At 43.4% G+C, this 20,316-nt stretch overlaps 3 protein-coding genes across 8 annotated transcripts in view; all 3 read left to right on the top strand.

Annotated features, from left to right (window-relative positions):
- Positions 1-20,316, top strand: part of LOC143730985 (leukocyte elastase inhibitor-like) — a 101,878-nt gene that overhangs the window by 38,653 nt on the left and 42,909 nt on the right. The gene's annotated exons all lie outside the window — the stretch shown is intronic.
- LOC143730986 (leukocyte elastase inhibitor-like) overlaps positions 1-20,316 on the top strand; it is an 88,825-nt gene that overhangs the window by 38,491 nt on the left and 30,018 nt on the right. Inside the window, exon 1 of one of the 3 annotated variants that reach the window (XM_077221604.1) lies at positions 8,233-8,270. The exons of the other annotated variants lie outside the window; for them this stretch is intronic. The gene's annotated coding sequence lies outside the window, so the exon portion shown is untranslated. Of the gene's footprint in view, positions 1-8,232; positions 8,271-20,316 lie in introns of those variants that run through there. 3 annotated transcript variants of the gene reach the window in all.
- LOC143730983 (leukocyte elastase inhibitor-like) lies at positions 8,159-11,534 on the top strand. 3 transcript variants are annotated; one of them, XM_077221594.1, is made up of 8 exons: positions 8,159-8,270; positions 8,432-8,608; positions 9,124-9,279; positions 9,435-9,587; positions 9,692-9,809; positions 10,031-10,173; positions 10,279-10,446; positions 11,052-11,534. In XM_077221594.1, the coding sequence occupies exons 2-8, from the start codon at positions 8,441-8,443 to the stop codon at positions 11,457-11,459; spliced, it is 1,314 nt and encodes a 437-aa protein (XP_077077709.1). In that variant the 5' UTR covers positions 8,159-8,270; positions 8,432-8,440; the 3' UTR covers positions 11,460-11,534. The 3 variants fall into 3 exon arrangements, with proteins under 3 accessions (XP_077077709.1, XP_077077710.1, XP_077077708.1); XM_077221595.1 differs by having other exon boundaries at positions 8,253-8,270; positions 8,471-8,608; XM_077221593.1 differs by lacking the exon at positions 8,159-8,270 and having other exon boundaries at positions 8,312-8,608.

Raw genomic sequence — 20,316 nt, forward strand, 5'->3', positions numbered from 1 at the left:
GCGCTCTCGGCTCCGGTTCAGTTTCACAAGCCCGCAAATGGCGGCGGTCTGAACCCGGAGGCCATTCGCCCCCTGGCGGCTCACATAGCTGCGTGGGAAACTATCCCAGGGATTTCAGAATGGGTGTTGAGCACAATAAAGCAGGGCTATGCACTTCAATTCGTTCGCCGTCCTCCGCGCTTTCAAGCCCGGACCGCGACGATAGTGAATGCGGAAGTAGCACACCTACTTCACGCAGAAATAGCAAAGCTGCTGTGCAAAGGGGCTATAGAAAAGGTGCCGCCTTCTCTGAGCGAGTCAGGCTTTTACAGCCGATATTTTCTCGTACCCAAGAAGGACGGAGCCTTCAGACCTATCCTAGATCTGAGATATTTGAACAAAGTGCTTGTAAAAAGACCGTTCAAAATGCTTACGACCAGAAAAATCCTCGCGCACGTTCGCCCGAGGGACTGGTTTATTTCTCTAGATCTGAAGGATGCCTATTTTCAGATTCAGATAGTACCCCGTCACAGGCAATTTTTGAGATTCGCCTTCGACGGTCAGGCATATCAATACACCGTCCTGCCGTTCGGCCTGTCCCTAGCACCCCGTACATTTACAAAGTGCATGGACGCGGCGCTCGCCCCCCTGAGAAGTCAGGGGCTGCGCATAATGAACTATCTGGACGATTGGCTGATATTGGCACAGTCAGAGACAGAACTACTATCTCACAGAACAGTGCTTCTCAGTCATCTGGAAAGCTTGGGTCTCACGGTCAACTGGACCAAGAGCTCATTACTGCCCAGCCAGTCAATTTCCTTTTTAGGAATAGAACTGGACTCGGTGACCATGACGGCTCGTTTATCGACACAGCGCGCGCGCCGTGTTCGCCACCTAGCCGCATCTTTCCAGAAGGGCAGCTTTCTCCCTTTGAAAACATTTCAAAGGATGTTGGGCTGTATGGCATCAGCTGCAGCGGTGCTCCAGCTGGGCCTACTGCGCATGCGCCCGCTCCAACGCTGGTTGAACGCTCGCGCGCCTCGCCGAGCCTGGGTGTCTGGCGGCCAGAAAATCAGAGTGACTCAGACCTGCATAACAGCTCTGCAGCCCTGGTTAGTGGCCGAGTGGCTCGCTGAGGGCGGCGCATGTGCCTGGCCATTTGAACGACGGCCCAGACAGACTGTCCAGGGACAATGTTCCCCCAGGGGAATGGTCCCTGCACCCCCAAACGGTCCAGAAACTGTGGCGCCTATTCGGCAGAGCGGAAGTCGACCTGTTTGCGTCAAAAGACAACGCTCAATGCCCGATGTTCTTCTCGAAGGACGAGGACGCGCTGGCCCAGGTTTGGCCCAGCCTCCCGCTATATGCTTTCCCTCCGGTCTCTCTGTTGCCACAGGTGATCAAGAGGATCAGGGAAACGCGCCACTCGGTGCTCCTCATAGCCCCGCGTTGGGAGAATCAGACTTGGTTCCCGGAACTGGCACGGCTGTCACATACAGCTCCGTGGCCGATTCCGGTGAGGGCAGATCTCCTCTCTCAAGCTCGCGGCACGATCTGGCATCCCCATCCAAAGCGCTGGTCTCTGCATGCATGGTTGATCAACGGGTACTCGTTGCCCTGCCAGAAGGAGTGATGAACACGATCACGCAGTCTAGAGCCCCTTCCACGAGAAGGCTCTACGCGTCTAAATGGTCGGTGTTCTCTGGATGGTGCACCGACAGAGGTCTGGACCCGCGGACATGCGGGGTGGCGCATCTGCTCACTTTCCTACAAGAGCTGTTGGATAAGGGAAGATCCCCATCCATGCTCAAAGTTTACGTGGCGGCCGTAGCAGCATTCGCGGAATCGACGCACGGCCAGTCACTGGGAAGACATGAGTTGGTCATCCGCTTCCTTAGAGGAGCTAGAAGGATGAATCCGCCGTGCCCCCCGTCGGTTCCCATGTGGGATCTTTCACTGGTCCTCGAGGCCCTGAAAGCTTTTCCATTTGAACCACTAGACTCCGTGGAGTTGAAATATCTATCACTAAAAGCCGTTTTTCTGACTGCACTGTCGTCAGTAAAACGTGTAGGGGATCTGCACGCGCTGTCTGTCAGCGCGTCGTGTCTTGAGTTCGGACCAAATGACTCTAAAGTCATCCTCAGACCTAGACATGGTTATGTCCCTAAAGTGATGGGCACTCCATTCAGAGCGCAAGTTATTTCGCTGTCAGCTCTGCCAGCATCTGACAGCGAAAGTGATGTGAATCTCCTCTGCCCTGTCAGAGCGCTGAGGTTTTACATTACGCGCTCCGCCTCCTTCAGGCGTTCGGAACAGCTTTTCGTTTCGTTTGGTGGGCGCGCCAAGGGGCTTGCCTCCTCGAAACAGAGCCTGTCCAGATGGATAGTGGATGCTATAGCGGCAGCTTACGCGTCAAAAGGCCTGCAATGCCCTCTGGGCATCAGGGCTCATTCCACGAGAGGTGTGGCCTCGTCGTGGGCATGGTCCAGTGGAATTTCTATCCATGACATATGTGTAGCGGCGGGCTGGAGCTCCCCGTCTACCTTTGTCAGGTTTTATAACCTAGAAGTTCCTGCCTTGCAGGCTAAACTGTTGTCAGTCTGAAAAGAGGTGTATTCTGCCCAGATCTCCTGCTCAGATCACGTTCATGACTCAGCTCTCCTGGTTGAGCTGCACTAAGTAGGGTATGTGCCATATGACTATACAGACCGGCGCGCTGCTCTGTATTCCCTATGTGTGCTTATGTACAAGTGATGGCCCGCGTGGCTGGCCACCTTATTTTTTCCACTTATGGGGTTCCCCTTAAGCTCGGGGTCTCATGTGGATGCTTGGCGCGCACGGCGTTGACAAAGTGTTCCCGTAGCGTAAGCTAAACTTACGCAATACGAGAGAACCTCTCGTAAGAGAACGATACTCGGTTACTAACGTTACCTCGGTTCTCTCTAGAGAGGGAACGAGTATTGCGTAACCGGCCGTGCTCACGCCACGAGCGACTTCGCTTCAGTCGTCAAAAAACCAGAGAATTCAGCCTACAGCCCCTATTTTATACGCTAAGCCACACCTATCTGGTGGGCTGTGACGCTATAAAGGCGCGGGCGCCCTTTATTGGGCGTGACGTCACGCCGGGCGCACTGGTAGGCTGCAGCAGTTGCCCGCAGGGCAGCCAATGAGCACGCGAGATGGCCTGCTCTAGGTCTGCTAGCTGCTGCACTGCGTTGACAAGTTATACAAAATTAAGGATAATTTTTTGGCTTCAGTATCTCGAGAAGATGAATCTTTCCCGTAGCGTAAGCTAAACTTACGCAATACTCGTTCCCTCTCTAGAGAGAACCGAGGTTACGTTAGTAACCGAGTAACCGATTTTAACGTTAGTAACCGATTTATTTGATCAAAAATACAGAAAAATAATATATTATAAAAATTTAAAATAATGGTTTTCCTATTTTACTATACTTTAAAATATATTTCTGTGATGCAAAGCAGAATTTAGTGTCATGTGATCCTTCAGAAAACTTTATAATATTCTGATTTATTATCAAATGTTAGAAATGGTGCTTAGTATTTATTTTATAACCCGTGATACTTTTTTTCAGGATTTTTTTTTTATTATTAAAAAAAATTGTTTAAAAAAAGTCTTCACTGTCACTTGTTATATATTTAACACATCCTTGCTGCATATTCCTGTTTTTTTTTTTATCAAATAAATGCAGGCTTGTAGAGCATAATAAAAAACTTCTTTCAAAAACATTAAAACTAGTAATTGGTCCAGACTTTTTACCAGTAGGCTACTGTATGTGCATATTAATCAAACTTCATCTAAGGTAATCTCTTTTTTGTTTAATGAAGATGTTATTGTTATTGTTATTTTGCTGTTTTATTTAATTTATTTACAGTTCCAGAATACCACTTCAGCAGGGGCGGCGCCAGATAATGTTTAAGGCAGCTGCTGAGGGGGTGCTAGATCATTGACAGGGGGAGCTGCGTAAATATATATATTAAAAATATATTAAAATATTAATCTATGCCCACCTCTAATATATATATATATATATATATATATAATTAGGCTACACACACACACAATTATTTAAATGAGCAAAATTTATGATGAGATGTGCTCCAGTTTACGTGCAGTGCAATGCAATCGCACCGGCGCCTCCATATCATGATCATATTGTCTGCTATATTTGCTTCTTATTTATTATATCCAGGCAATTGGTTGATGAAAAATTTATTAAAATTAAGATACAATTTATAAAAAACGAAATTCACTTTAAAGAAAGGCTTTCTACAAAACAAAACTTAATTTAGTGGTCAAAATCATGTCTGACCCATCATATCTTCCGATATTTTGCGAATCTTACTCATGCTGTTCTATTTCCATAATCAGCATAGATGTAAAAAAAAATAACATTATAATATTTTAACAAAAATGAAACTAAACGCGCTTATTTAATGGCACATATAGTGGGCCTACAGACTCCGAAATATTGAAATTAACATTAATAATGCTGTAGAAGTGCAGTTTATTAATAGTAAATGTTAACTAATCTAATTAAGTTACCGATTTTTTATACACCGATTCAGCGGTCTGGTGATCTGGCTCGTGTTGTTTGAAGACTTGAGAGTGCTCGCGCGCGGCCGGTGCGTCTCTCTCTCTCTCTCTCTCTCTCTCTCTCTCTCTCTCTCTCTCTCTCTCTCTCTCTCTCTCTCTCTCGCGCCCTGTCAAGAGCAGCAGTCATTCTATTCTACATCACTCACCGATCAAAAAAGGCTTTGCGGGACAAAAATTTGCTTTGGCAACCGCCAAAAAAATTCAATGCAGGGAACCCCCTGTTATTATGTCGAAATAAGGAGATATTATATTGAAATAACGACTTAATATCTCTAAATAACAAGATAAGTTTTCTTTTTTCTTCACCATGCGGCTTCCATAGAATAGCCTGAATATAATTGATTCCAGACATTATGTTCGGGGGTGCTATCGGGGTGCTTTGGTCTTTCTTGGGGGTGCTGAAGCACCTGCTAGCCCCTCCCTAGCGCCGCCCATGCACTTCAGTGATATATGCTTTTATCATTTTTTTCATAGTTGGTATGGGCAGAATTTTCCCCTCCCATTTAATCAATATTGACTGCAGATATTGTCATATTATTAATATGAGTAATATGATATCATTCATTGCATTGCTACCTTAAATATGCTATACACAAATCAAGTGGACGAGAAAGACACGATCGCTACTGATTAGAAAAAAAAATCTAAACTGATATTATTGGCGATATTATTGGCGTAAGTAGGCTGATGTCAGACAGGGTATAATTAATCATCAGGAGAATTTAGAAGATAGACCCATGAGATCCTTTATTTGAAACATTAAAAAATGTTGTAGTGTGTTGGCTTTTTAACTTTGAATACAAACGTCTTGACTTTTACTTTTGTAGCGTTTTTAGTCAGCTCCCGACGCGATGTTATTCATTGTACGCGCAAATTCAAAGCGTCGCGTCTGGGCACGGTAATGACGCTTGCGCTCTTTTAAACTCGTAATAAAGCGGTGAATGATTTTTCCAGAAATGACGCTGATCTACAGTACAAGTTTATATTTAGAATACATTGCAATCACTCCAAAATAGATGACGACAACGCACACACCTGCATTACGAGCTTTACTTCTTTGCGTGCCTATGGCTTTTGCTACGCAGCACCTGATGGGCTGGCGTTAAAGGAGAACTCCGGGCAATTTTTAAGTTAATCTTGATCGTTAGACCTTTGTGGGTACTGACTATAGAAAAAAAAAACGAACCGGATTGGTGCTTGCTACGCGGAGCTGCGACCGCGAATGCCCAGAGCTCCCACCCAGCTAAAACGGTAGTTATGGGGGCATCGACATAAAGAGCGTTTTTGAGCCTCTTAACAGACACAAAATGCAATTAAAATGTCTGTCTAACATGAACAGGGACCCTACATGTGAACAAGATGCGTTTAGCAACTTAGCCATTGTTTCAACTCACCTAAATAGTCTTTTAGACGGCAAGCTGTAGTCTCGCGCTGCAGTCCCGTGCTGTAGCCGGAAAAGGTAAACAATGTCCAGGTGGGAGGAGCGTTGATCATGTGCGACGAGTCTTCGTACATTGAATGGCATTTTTCTTCAAACGGCCCCGCTGTGTTGAGTGTGTGTAGTCATCCTTGTCAAAGTGTTCACTGCAAATGCGGTAATCTTTAGCGCGTAGTACTTTTACGGGAGTTTGCACATCAAGTTGAAATACAACTAGCCACAAACTGCAGAATCTCGAGGTCATGGAAAGGAAGACGATGAAAATATAAGCTCTTATATTTTCGCATTCTGTTGTCACAATTCGGAAAGGCACAAACACGAACCATTTCTTCTTCACTTGTAAGCAACTCTGATCTTAACTCGTCGCACATGATCAACGCTCCTCCCACCTGGACATTGTTTACCTTTTCCGGCTACAGCGCGAGACTACAGCTTGCCGTCTAAAAGACTATTTAGGTGAGTTGAAACAATGGCTAAGTTGCTAAACGCATATTGTTCACATGTAGGGTCCCTGTTCATGTTGGACAGTGATTTTAATTGCATTTTGTGTCTGTTAAGAGGTTCAAAAACGCTCTTTATGTCGATGCCCCCATAGCTGCCGTTTTAGCTGGGTGGGAGCTCTGGGCATTCGCGGTCGCAGCTCCGCGTAGCAAGCACCAATCCGGTTCGTTTTTTTTTCTATAGTCAGTACTCACAAAGGTCTAACGATCAAGATAAACTTAAAAATTGCCCGGAGTTCTCCTTTAATGTGACGTAATGTAACAGTCTATGGTTAAGAAAAAACATCGTCACTATTTTTAGTTAATTAATAAATATTGAAATAAATTGTAGGACATTTGTACATTTTTTATTTATTTATTTTTTGTCCCTCTGTCTGGGCCCCATCCCGCCAATCGGGCCCTAGGCACGTGCCTAGTTTGCCTTTGCGTTAATCCGGCTCTGGCTGAGTGTATTATCGCTGTGTTCAGGTTCAGTTCCATGCTTATTTTATTTACTCTAAAAGCTATTCCACCTGAAAGCTTGTTACTATATAAACTTGAACATGTTAGTGTATAAGACAGTGTGTAATATTATGTTTTAAAAAAAGTATTTAATAAGCTACTCAATCAAAATAGTAAACACAAGTAAAGCCAAGAATACTTAGAATACTTAATTATACTTTTAAGTATATCTCGATCAACAAGTATAAGCCAAATAAGTATACTTAAGTGCAATTTGAAGTATATTTCGGAGAAGTACATAAAAATTAGACTGAAAGTATACTTTCTTATTTTTAGTTCAAAAGAAGGATACTAGCCTAATAGCACACTTGAATAAACTTCATTTACGTAAGGGTGGATTAAAAGAGAATAAAAAAATAATAAAACAGAAATTGTTTTCTGGCTAAAAAGGACTAGTATAAGAAGATTAACCCTGTCTAGAATCATTGCGTTGTATCATTGTATTTCAATGCATTCATTTTGAATGGCGTAACTAAAGTCAAGAATTTAATTGCGCTACCTCACGAACCCTCAATAGATTTTCCTAACTTTCTGGATGAAATATCAGTTTGAAAGAACTGTTTCTTGTGTTCAGGGTTGTTTCCTCAGCTACAGTATGTACACTTTTTATTCCCAGGGTTGATTTTTATTCAAAACAATAGTTTTCAACTGTTATTGTTGGATTAAACCTCTCCTGAAAACATACCATCAACATTTATTTTTACTAATTTTAAAATACCATTATACCATCTGTAGCCTAGTTTTGGTGTCCTTTCCACCAACATTTTACCCCCAATAATGTTTTTTTTAATCAAACAATTGTCAGTGAAGAGCTTCTAACTGTGATCAAGATAAAAACAAAAAGTGTGATTATTACTTTTTTATTATAACTATGCAATAACAATAGAGCCAGTCAGATAAAATGAGCACAACCGATCTGTAGCCTACTGGATATTCTATGAACAGTACACAATTTACAGCATTGGCTATACCAGTAAGGATGTGCTATAGGCAATATTTTATGATGTATTGAACAATATTTTATGACTCTATTGAAGAGTAAATGATAGCATGTCACTCAATTTGTCAGTAGACTTTATAAATTACAGAAACTGTTTCAATCCCACAGAAGGGTTGGATTTGGATTAAAGCCTGGGCGTTTTAGGGTGAGGCATCATTTATTAAAACGACACTCATAACCACAGATTCATTCACCTTACACGCTGGGAAACTTCATCATTTCTACCGACTACTCTAGGTAATGCTTTTAGAGGTACTTTTATATGCAATTTACCCACACAGTAATTCTAAACATTTATTGATTAAAACAGATCTAATAGAACTTGTTTGTATGTCATGATGAAGAAGACATGTCCACCTTCAAATCTGCTGTTATTCAAACTGCTATGTCTTGCTCAGCTTGTGAAAATGGAGACTTTGACTGCAGCAAACACACAGTTCTCCCTCGACCTGTTCAAGAAGATCAGCGGAGGAAACGCACCAGGAAATGTGTTCTTCTCTCCTGTCAGCATCTCCTCGGCTCTGGCCATGGTGTCGCTCGGTGCAAGAGGAAACACAGCAGCTCAGATGATTAAGGTGATCTCACGTTTTTTTATGGCCAGTTGTTTTTCCTTTAATAAAAAGGACAGATTTCTATACATGAAATGCATCAAACACAGATTATGAAATATGTTGTGTTGAAATTCTGCCTTCTTTCAAATGGAATTCAAGCCAGGATTCTAGATTCTATTTATAATGTTACCACAATCCTGTAATGTGTGATTTTTTTAATGTGATGGTGAGATTTGTGCATGTAGAGACAATACTAACATAGTCTCATGCAGTTTCACATAAAGGCCAGGACACTGAAAAATATGGTCATTATGGGTTGGGCTGTTTGGGTTGTTACAGTTTCAGTTGTGAATTAATGCTCAGTCTGTTTAATTTTAATTGAAAAAAGATAGCAACGTGTATGGAGTAATTCGAGGCTTGAATGTGTTTGATGCATCATGTTCAGTATTTTAAACTATCTGAGTAGAGCATTCACAAAATGTTGAAGTTATCAGAATATTATTTATTTTTATTTATTCTACCACACTAATGCTGTGCAGGTTTTGGGCTTTAACAATTCTCCCAAACTCGACGCCGCGACTCCAGCACCTCATCAACCAACCCAAAAGCCCCAGATAACATGTGGCGTCAAGGGTCAACATGAACACCCAATGACGCAACAAACCCAGAAGTCTGAGATACCTGCCGAACTCAAGGTTCAGAATGAGTATTTATATGAAACACTATAACCTCATGACTTAATGGTTGTAATAACAGCTGTATTTCCTGTAGTGGTGCATGTATCCTTTGGGTTTTTCGGTTGATCTTGCTGTTTTTAAGTGCTGCTGATTGATATTGTTGATGCAAACAGAAATGTCCACAGCCGGTACCTGGACAAAAAACTGAGGACCAAATTCATTCCAGTTTCAACAAGTTCATGACTGAGCTGAACAAACCAGGAGTCCCGTATGTGTTGAGTCTTGCCAACCGCCTCTACGGAGATCAATCCTACCAGTTTGTTGAGGTAAGACTCTAATAAAAAAATACTAGGTTTGCTCATGTAATTAAAGGACAAAATGTTCTCAGCTTTAATAACGTTTACACCTCAATCTGTTTGCTATGTTACAGAAATTCCTCAATGACGCAAAAAGCTACTATGAAGCCGGACTGGAGAAGGTGGACTTCAAGAACGAATCAGAGGCTGCTCGTGTCAACATCAACAAATGGGTGGAGAAAAAAACACAAGGTGAAATCCAGCATAAACTTATTCTCAATTTGTAACTTATTTTACACTCTTACAAATAAAACCCTTTTCATGTTTTTTTGCGCACTTTAGATTCAGCAAAATTGTCTTTTCAAGGGCCATGTTTGGCTTTATGGGTCCTTGAGTTGAGATCTATAGTAAAAATATCAAACCAACCAGTTCAAATCACTCCTCAAAATAAACAATATCCATTTGTATTTTAGAGAAGATCAAGGACTTGCTGCCACAGGGAGTCATCGATGGGATGACGAAACTGGTTTTGGTGAATGCCATCTACTTCAAGGGAAACTGGGAGAAGAAATTCCCAAAGGATGCCACCAGAGATGGGCAGTTTAAGCAGAACAAGGTTGGATTTCATGCTCTTGTTTTTTCTGCCGTATTTTAAATTGTTTGTGCAGTAACAGTCAGGAAATATGAGAGGTTATAATGTGTTTCCATTGTTAATTGGCAGAATCGAACTAAGCCAGTGAAGATGATGAATCAAAAAGCGCAGTTTCCTCTGGCCTTCATCCCAGAGATCAACAGTCAGGTTCTGGAGTTGCCGTATGTCGGGAAGAATCTCAGTATGTTGATCATCCTTCCTAACGAGATGGAAGACGACACCACTGGCCTTCAGAAGGTGAGACAGCACAGATTCTGCTTGTAAACACTCTGAAAAATTAGCTCCAGGAGGGATGTTTTTACAGCGATGCAATGGAAGAGCCATTTTGGGTTTTTTCTAAAACCATTTCTTTTTTCTTAGAGTGAATAATATTCTGTGAATAATAACCGTTTCCACTATAAAGAACATTTGTGCAATGGAAAGGTTCCATGAATGCTAAAGGTTCTTCATGGAACCATCAATGCAAATAATAAACTTATATTTTTAAGAGTGTAAAAAAAAATTTTGGTTCCCCAAATAACCTTTCTGTGATCAGTTCTTAAAATAACCATTTTTCTTCTTAGTGTGAAGTTAAAAATCTAAAGAACCTTTTCCTACAATAAAGAACATTTTGTTGAATTAAAAGGTGGATGTTAAAGGAACATTGCTGCCAATAAAGAACATTTATTTTTAAGCATGGATATGGTGTGTTGTTTCATTACTGGTTAATGGCAAATACATAAGTACTTTGTATTCATGTTAGGTTCATATGGTTTTAAGAAACATTTATATTTACAAATACAATTATATTTACAAATACAATTTTTATGTAAAACATACATTAACATGACTGTTTTATCCAGATTGAAAAGGCATTGACCTATGAGAAGTTCATGCAGTGGACCAAAACCAGCAACATGCGTCAACAAGAGGTTGACGTATCTCTGCCCAGATTCAAGATGGAGGAAACCTACAACATGAAGAGTCTTCTGATCAGCATGGGAATGGTGGATGTTTTCGACATGCAGAAGGTGAATCTTTCCGGCATGTCCTCCAACAACGACCTGGTGCTGTCGAATGTGATCCATAAAGCCTTTGTTGTAGTCAACGAGGAAGGAACCGAAGCGGCTGCAGCCACCGGTGCCGTCATTACGACCACCGCAATGCCCTCTCCCCCAAAAACCTTTACTGCGGATCACCCTTTCCTTTTCTTCATCCGACACAATCCAACCAAGAGCATTTTGTTTTATGGACGCCTTTGTTCTCCTTGAAGATAGTGATGATGAAGTGATAATTCTAGATGACTCTGTTTCTCTGATAAATAAAATAATTAATAAATAATTGGGTGAAAATGTCTGTATGCGTTTACTTACAGAGTAATTTAAAAATCGTGATACAGTTCTGCTCAAAATACAAAGAATATAAAAAAATATATATTTTGGATTATTCTGGATAACACTTTATAATAATAATAATAACAATGGTCCGTCATTAATAAGTAACTATGCAGGAAAGCAATGCAGGACTAATGAGTAGTACTACATTTACACTTCTGATTGATTGATTGATTGATTGATTGATTGATTGATTGATTGATTGATTTCTGGATCAAGACGATAAAAAGACAGTAATCCAAAGGATAACATGCTAAAGTAAAATACTTATTTCCAGCAAGGTCCTTGGTGTTACACACAGGAAACAATAGACAAGAAACGAGCAAACAAACCAGACTAAAAAGACATACAGTATGAGGAGAGGGGTAAAAAAAAAAACATCACATAAAAACAAAATAACAACGCTGCAAAAACTCTCCAATTTATCAATAAATATTCACCTTGTTCCATAAGAGTTTCTTGACCTGTGTTTTAAAAATCCCTCGTGATGATAGGAGTTTTATAGCAGTAGGCAAACTATTCCATGCTATGGTACCAGTATAAAAGAAAGATTTTTTTATAGCATTAGTAGCTCTAGGAACTATGCAAGAGCGGATGCTGGCCCTAGTGTTATGACTGGTTATGGTTTAGCTTAAGTTGTTCTACTCTTAGATGTACAGGTAGTAGACCAACTCTTGTAAACTCCGCCCTACCTATATGAGTACGGGGGGGTGCTTTTAATAAGTACCCAATAACATTGTTTTGCAGCACTTGGAACTTCAGCTACCATTAACTAATCAGTAATATCAAATTTAGGAGATAGTTCCTTATTAGCTAATCAATAATTACTTTATGATATTTTCCTCATTAATAACTATTAATTAACTGACAAATTATAAAGAATATTTTTTGTGTGTCTGAGAATGTAATCAGTCATCATTTTTACTTTTCATAATTATTAGTCATTAAATGCATCACTAATTACTCAAGTGTTATCAGGTTGGTACTTGAGTAATTAGTGGTGCATTTTATGAAAAAAAAAAAAAAGACAATCTTCAAAACCTACTAGTGATCTGGACCATTATTTTAAAGTGAAAAAGATGCTTTTCAATTTAAAATAATGGTCCAGATCACTAGTAGTTCCTGCATAGTGACTAGGTAACAAAGCGTAATTAATGATGTATTTTATGACCACGTTGAGAAAAAAAGACAATTGTCATCTTTAAAAAGACAATTGCTAAGATCTCAGCCACGTTAATGTTGTGATTAGTAATTAATTAGTAATTAAGTATGTCATAATTACCTTTTAGTTCTTAATGATGCCAATCTCATTAAGTAATTATTGATTACCTAATAAGTAAAGTCACCTTTATTTATATAGCGCTTTTTACAATACAGATTGTTTCAAAGCAGCTTGACTGAGATAACAGGAAAATAATGCTTTAATAATATTGTTAAATATAAAATTAAATGTCCCCAACTTAGCAAGCCAAAAGCCAATGACGACAAAGCCGAAGAAAGGCAAAAAAGGCGACAGTGGCAGGAACCAAAACTCCATCAGTGACAGAATGGAGAAAAAAACCTTTTGAGAACCCAGGCTCAGTCCCTCAGTTCTCCTCTGGCCAGCGAACCAACAGTGTATGATTATGATTTAGGCAGCATTACAGGTCAGAAGCCAGATTGGATCAGAACATTCACAATATTTATCCAGATCTATCTGGTTGGGGGTCGGAGTCCTCTTGCCGGTATGGAGAAGAGTTTGTTGAGGTGTCCATGAGGCCTACACAGGGCTGAGGCTGAATAATGAACTATCTTAGTCATATACACTCGATATTATATATACAGTCGATATATATATATATATGAACTTGGCACTATGGATGAGTGAGCCATGTTAAATCACACTGTCATCACTTGATGGCGTGAGAGATTTTTTTAATGTCTGTCCACAACACTTGTTGTGTGTGTGTGTGTGCGTGTGTGCGTGCGTGCGTGCGTGCGTGCGTGCGTGCGTGCGTGCGTGCGTGGTGCGTGCGTGCGTGCGTGCTTGCTTGCTTGCTTGCTTGCTTGCTTGCTTGCTTGCTTGCTTGCTTGCTTGCTATACTTGTTAGGGTCAAATGTCCTCACCTATATAATGAAATATTATGACAGCCGACTAGTGAGGGCATTTTGCTGGACCTACTAGTGAAAAGGCTTATAAATCAGTCAAAACATGTTTTTATTCAATGTTTCTATAATGGGTACACTGTAAATGATTTATGTTGTTTTCACAGTATTATTGCTGTATTACCAGTGAAAGTTTACTGTAGAAACAGTTTACAGTAAGTTGCTGTCGATTTTATAGATTTTACAGTATTATTGCTGTATTTCCAGCTTTGTCTTACTGTAGAAACTACAGTAAAGTTGCTGACAATTTAAAAAAAAAAAAAAAACCAACAGAGTGGGAAAATAATTACAGTAATCCTTATATTACTGTTAAATTGATGACAGTAATATTCCAACAGACAAGCCCGGCAGAGGACGTTTTTAGTTTTTTTGAGGTAATTTCAGCTTAAGAATTTTATAATACATCGTTTCATTAGGTAACCCATACATTAAGGCATTTAGAATATAGTTAAAACAAGTTAAATATTTAAGTGGGTGTTTTTTAATTGCGTGTCTTTATGGTTGCCAGATTTTGTCACAAACCCAAATAATCTCATAGGTTATAGCCTACAATTTTTGGGTGGGAGATGTAGTCCCATCCAATGATCAATAATATAGGCTAGGTAAAACAGATAAAATCAATTCCCATGATATACACACACACACACACACATGTTTATGGGTTTATGTTTCGTAAGAGAGTAAAAAGCAGGCTTTCAGTTGTCAGACAAGGCTATTAATCCAATGAATATATAAGTATTGTTTATCATGCTGCTATAAGAGGAACAACGGCCAATTACACGCTGCAAAGTTGTGGAAGACACATCTACATATAAATGCGTGAGATTTACTCTCAAAATTGCAATTGACAGTGATACTGGCACAGGACAAAAATATGGCATGTCAATAGAAAAGCGCCATGTAAATGCAGATTCATAAAACACATTCGTACAAATATATTTTTGAAACTTTTGAAACATTCAAAATATTTGTAAAAGCAATGACTAGTAAATAAACTTAAATGTCTCACTAAACATTGCTATTCTTGTTATGGTGGAGCCGTTGCTTACACATTACATCTGCACTTTACTAGAGACCCCGCACTCATTTCAGATGCTCATTGATTTGTCCATTTCACAGTAAAATTAATGTTTTATAAATTTTAAGCTAAAGTTCAAGTAGGCTAAATGTTTATTTCTCCAACTGACAGTAAATGTAAAATAAATTTGTAGCTAAAGTCCAGATAGGCCTAAATATTTTATTATCCATCTGATTAAAATTTGAATTTATGACTCCTTTAAATACATTAAAATAATTTACAACAACTGCAAACAACTAGGTTAATGAATTGTGATTTTTATCGTGAGATGTTTATGATGCATACATGTCAATTTTAACAATTAAAAGTAATAGTGATGTATTTTGATGACACCAATAATGTGCACAGTTCTGATTTACTGTCTTAATATATTATAACTTATTTGTAATTATAATATGGTTAGTTTATATTAATATCCAAGGCTATATGCTTAATTTGACACATTTTGTATCAGGGGTCTCTGTTCCCTCTAACCAGGGTTTTTCCTGCATAGAGAATTACCACCAAATTTCATGCCGCCTCCGGCTCTCGACAAAACTCGGACAGACAGTCACATGCTCAAAAACACTTTTTCCACCGTGACGGTTCTGTTGCGGGTAACAGGTGTTACCATAGACATAATAAATAGAGGGAATGCGCGTGACGTCACCGTCAGCTGGAGTGATTGAGGCCACGCGAACTGAGTGGCAAAAAGACTGAGCGACAGCATTGGTTTTCAGCGTGAATGCCGTGAAAAACACAAAAAACACATCTAAAACGGGAACGAGCTTTGCGATTGACTGTACAACTACATTTGACAAGAAATCTGAGGTATATTTTTACAGACTGCCGAAAGCTACAGAACAGAGAAGCAAATAGATCGCTGCAATTCATAGAAACTGGACTCCAGGCAGCGAAAGGTGGATTTGCAGTTATCATTTTTGTGTCAATATGCTGAATTTAGTGGTAAAATCATTCTCTATATATTGTATTGTTATATATTGCAGTGACAACTCATCAATCAAATATTTACGACTGTATATTCTGTATAATTTGACATTTTTAAATAAACACTGACAAAAAACTATACAAGTTTTAAGTCTAGACGATATGATGATATATATAACATTGATAAGTGATAACCTGGATTTAGACCTGCCTATATTGTATTTATATAAAGCGTTCACAGGCAAATTTGCTGTATGTATTTCCCCGGTGTCAAAATCAGGCACATATAAATGTCAGGAAACACGATTCCTGGCTGCATGTCAATATCCATGGATCACTGGATCTTTAGTACGTTGTAAGGGACACTATATTGAGTCCAATCTTTAGTTTAAACTGATAATCGTTTGTTTTACTTGCGTTTTCGCAGTTTCCCCTATTAAATCCAGTCACGCAGCTGCTCTTCTGCCACTCAGTCCGGCTGAGGGGGCGTGTTCCGGCGAGAAAGTGACGTTAATGCATTCCCTCTATACATAGACGCCCTATTGGCCGCTTTGGAACGTTGCTGCGATACATCAACGCGTCTGCAATTTTGCTGAGGGCAAGACTGCGCTGTAAACAAATGCAAGTAAACGGGTGAGCTGCGGTTTCCTTTCGTAGTCACTCCGAGTTACGTCGGATGACGACGAATGGGGGTTTCGCTTAGAACACCTATCGACTTTGAGTATTACAAAACGAGCCAATGGCGATGAAATGCCATGGGTCTGCGGAATTTGCATAGCGTATCTCCGCCCCACCGCGTGGGTATAAAGGAGGACGCCGGCAACATGCAGGTATGTTTTCGCTTCGGAGCCAAGAATATTTCTTCACTCCACAATCATCTCTGACTTCGCTCTACGAGACGAGCTTCTCTCTCCGGTGTTGGTGTGACGGCGATCTGCAGCGAGCTCACAGTGCCTGCTGATCTGTGCAGTGATCTGCCAGTGTGTGTGTGTCTCCCTGTGCGCTTCAACATCGCAGAGTTTTTTTCTCCTCTCATAAAAGAGCTCGCACGCGGCACGTCTTTTTAAAGACGGCTCGCCCGTGCATTTCTGGTTGCAGCGGACTGGTATCGGACTCTGATGGGCACGAGCGCTGTCTAGTGTGTTTGGGCTTTGATCATGCTTGAACAGCGCTCGTGGATGACTCATGTTCTCTCTGGGAACGTGATCATCGCGTCATATATAGGTCGAGACTCGGTGAACTCGCAAGAGTGAGAGTCCCCTCATCCACCACCCGATCTTCAGCTGATGGCCAGGGTGACCTGAGGGTGTTGGTCTGGAACAAGGCGCCGACTCTTTAAAAAGAAAAGTCCACGCCCCAGCCCCCCCTCTTTAATGACGGTGCCCGCTAGCGAACTGATGATTCCACGAGTCTACCCTCGGGTGGCCCGTGTGTTTTCATTTGAAGCTACAGAGGATGATGCTGTCTCTGTAGCAGCATCACTAGGTGGGCTTGATTCTTCTGGAAATGACGACTCGTCACAGCTGCCACCCTCTGGTGTGCATTCGGCTGTGACTGAGTCTGATCCGGAGATGACGGCCATGCTTTCCCGGGACGATTGGTTTTGGGTGAGGCCGCCGACGCGTCCACGGCAAACCCCAATATCTTTCCGCCCGGACGTGCATGATGAGATCACGGGTTCCCTCGTTGGTCTCATCTGCCTTTCCTCCCCTCAGGGGCCGCTGCCCATGGGTACACTGGGGTTCCCCCGGTTGAACGCTCTGTTGCCATGCTACTATGTCCTCAGAGTGCTCCCCGGCGCTATCCTAAGCACCCGTCCAAAGCCTGTAGTTCTTTTCGTCTACACTAATCTGTGGCGAAATCCTATAGTGCCACAGGACAGGCAGCTGCCTCACTGCATCCCATGACCGTTCTGCTGGTCTACCTGACCCAGATGCTCATGGACATGCAGGAGGGCAGAACTGACCTGAGGCTCTTCAGTGAGCTGCGCGCCGCCACTGACCTTGCTCTCCGAGCAACGAAAGTGGCCGTACGCTCTCGGAGTCAGGTGATGTTCACCAGTCTGGGGCTGACCGGTCTGATGTGCACGATGTCGGGCGGACCCGTCTGCTCAACACCCCCATCTCCCAGGTCGGCCTCTTCGGCGGTGCGGTTGAGTGCTTCTGCCCAACAGTTCTCAACCGCCCGTGAGCAGATTGAGGTTATTCTGCCCGACGGCCCCCCCGTCCGCTCAGACCCCTCAGTCTGCCCACCGCCGAAGGCTCCCTCCCACGGTTCCAACCCCGCCCGTTTCCGGGCCTGGCTCTGGAAGACCGTAAGGGGGATGCCACACCCCTCTCCAGCCCCGCCACCCGCTAAACGCCGGTTAAGCGGCACTTTTGAGATGGTCTGCTCAGAGATGGGACTCAGTTCTTTCCAGGAGTTGGTAGCAGGGCCACTCCTTTCCCCGGTGGAGGGCTGGGGAAGAATCCTTATTCAGAAAGAACTGACTCTTTCGTCTCTGAGCATACAGAGTTCTCGGATGAAACAGAGCGCCGTCCACAAGCCGTGCTCTCCTCGTCCCCCTCTGTCCCGAGGCGGTTGACACGGCGTGCCGTCCACCGACCGCTTCACCCTGTCCCCCTCTGTCGCCAGACCCCTGGCAGAGCAGACCCCCGTGGAACGCTGGTCCTTCCCTGGTCTCCTCTGTCAGGATGCGGAGCATGACCGCGGCCCCGCACCGGGCCGCTATGCCACCCTCGCCTGGGCCGGTCACTCCGCTTCGCTGCCCCTCCGGGGGACGTCTGTGGTTCGCATGACCCCGCTGGTTCAGTTCTGGCAGCTTGGTTAGAGCTCCCAGCCTGTCCCGCTGGGTCGCCCGAACTATCAGGCTCGGCTATGCGATTCAGTTCGCAAGGTCACCTCCCCGCTTCAGGGGAGTTCGCTCACTATGGTCGGTGGCAATGCCCCTATCATGAGAGCGAAGGCTGCTACCCTGCTGGCGAAGGGTGCAATCGAGACTGTCCCTCCAGCCGAGATTAAGTCAGGGTTTTACAGCCCGTACTTCATTGTCCCCAAGAAGTCCGGTGGGTTACGGCCGATCCTGGATCTATGCGTCTTGAACCGCTCCCTTCACAGGCTACCGTTCAAGATGCTCACGGCCAAACGCATTTTCGAATGTGTGCGGCCACGGGATTGGTTTGCAGCGATAGACCTGAAGGACGCTTACTTTCATGTCTCCATTTTACCTCGACACAGACCGTTCCTACGGTTTGCTTTCGAGGGGCAGGCATACCAATACGCGGTTCTCCCCTTCGGGCTAGCCCTGTCTCCGCACGTCTTCACGGAGGTCGTCGAGGCTGCCCTTGTTCCCCTTCAGGAACACGGGGTTCGCATCCTGAACTATCTCGACGACTGGCTGATCCTACCTCACTCTCGAGACCAGGTTTGCGAACACAGGGATCTTGTGCTCCGGCACCTAGCCCGTCTGGGCCTTCGGGTCAACTGGGAGAAGAGCAAACTCTGCCCCGTGCAGAGGATCTATTTTCTCGGTATGGTGATCGACTCGCCATGTCCGCGCAGCTTACGAGCGAGCACGCACACTTGCTGCTGACTTGTCTTCGACAGTTCGATGGCAAGAGTGCGGTCCCACTGAAATTGTTTCAGAGGCTCCTGGGGCATATGACATCTGCAGCCGCGGCAACGCCGCTCGGATTGCTTCATATGAGACCGCTTCAGCTGTGGCTTCGCGATCGAGTCCCGAGCTGGGCATGGCATCATGGCACGTTCCGAGTCCAAGTGACTCCGACCTGCCGTCAGACCTTCACTCCGTGGAGGAACCTCAGTTTTCTACGGGCCGGAGTTCCCCTAGAACGAGTTTCCAGGCATGTTGTTGTCTCCACAGATGCCTCTTCCACGGGTTGGGGCGCCATGTGCAACGGACATGCTGTCGCGGGCTCCTGGACAGGACCCCAGCGCCTTTTGCATGTCAATTGCCTCGAGTTGCTGGCAGTACGCCTTGCCCTGCACCGCTTTCTCACGTTGCTCAGGGGTCAACACGTACTAGTCTGTTCAGACAATACCGCAACTGTAGCGTACATCAACCGTCAGGGTGGTCTACGCTCCCGCCGTATGTCGCAACTCGCACGCCACCTCCTCTTATGGAGTCAGAAGCACATGAGGTCCCTTCGTGCTATCTACATTCCGGGAGATCGGAACTTTGCAGCCGACGAGCTGTCACGGTTTCAGCCCATCTCCGGCGAATGGCGACTCCATCCCCAGTCGGTTCAGCTGATTTGGGACCAGTTCGGGGACGCACAGATAGATCTGTTTGCCTCTCACGACTCGACCCATTGCGCCCTGTTCTATTCCCTGACCGAGGGCACCCTCGGCACGGATGCACTGGCGCACAGCTGGCCGCGGGGCCTACGCAAATATGCGTTTCCCCCAGTGAGCCTTCTCGCACAGACCTTGTGCAAGATCAAGGAGGACGAGGAGCAGGTCATTCTGGTTGCGCCGTATTGGCCCACCCGGACCTGGTTCTCCAAAATGATACTCCTCGCGACAGCACCTCCTTGGCCAATTCCTCTGAGGAAGGATCTCCTT

This window comes from Siphateles boraxobius, unplaced genomic scaffold, assembly GCF_051911475.1.
Source record: "Siphateles boraxobius isolate OS27281-9 unplaced genomic scaffold, OSU_SipBor_1 84, whole genome shotgun sequence".
Classification (NCBI taxonomy): Eukaryota; Metazoa; Chordata; class Actinopteri; order Cypriniformes; family Leuciscidae; genus Siphateles; species Siphateles boraxobius.

Excerpts from the sequence above, each read along its gene's own strand:
- LOC143730983 (XM_077221593.1), top strand. The coding sequence starts at position 8,369 with ATGATGAAGAAGACATGTCCACCTTCAAATCTGCTGTTATTCAAACTG. Across the intron at positions 9,280-9,434 it reads AGATACCTGCCGAACTCAAG|AAATGTCCACAGCCGGTACC; the intron begins GTTCAGAATGAG and ends TGATGCAAACAG. Across the intron at positions 9,810-10,030 it reads GGTGGAGAAAAAAACACAAG|AGAAGATCAAGGACTTGCTG; the intron begins GTGAAATCCAGC and ends TTTGTATTTTAG.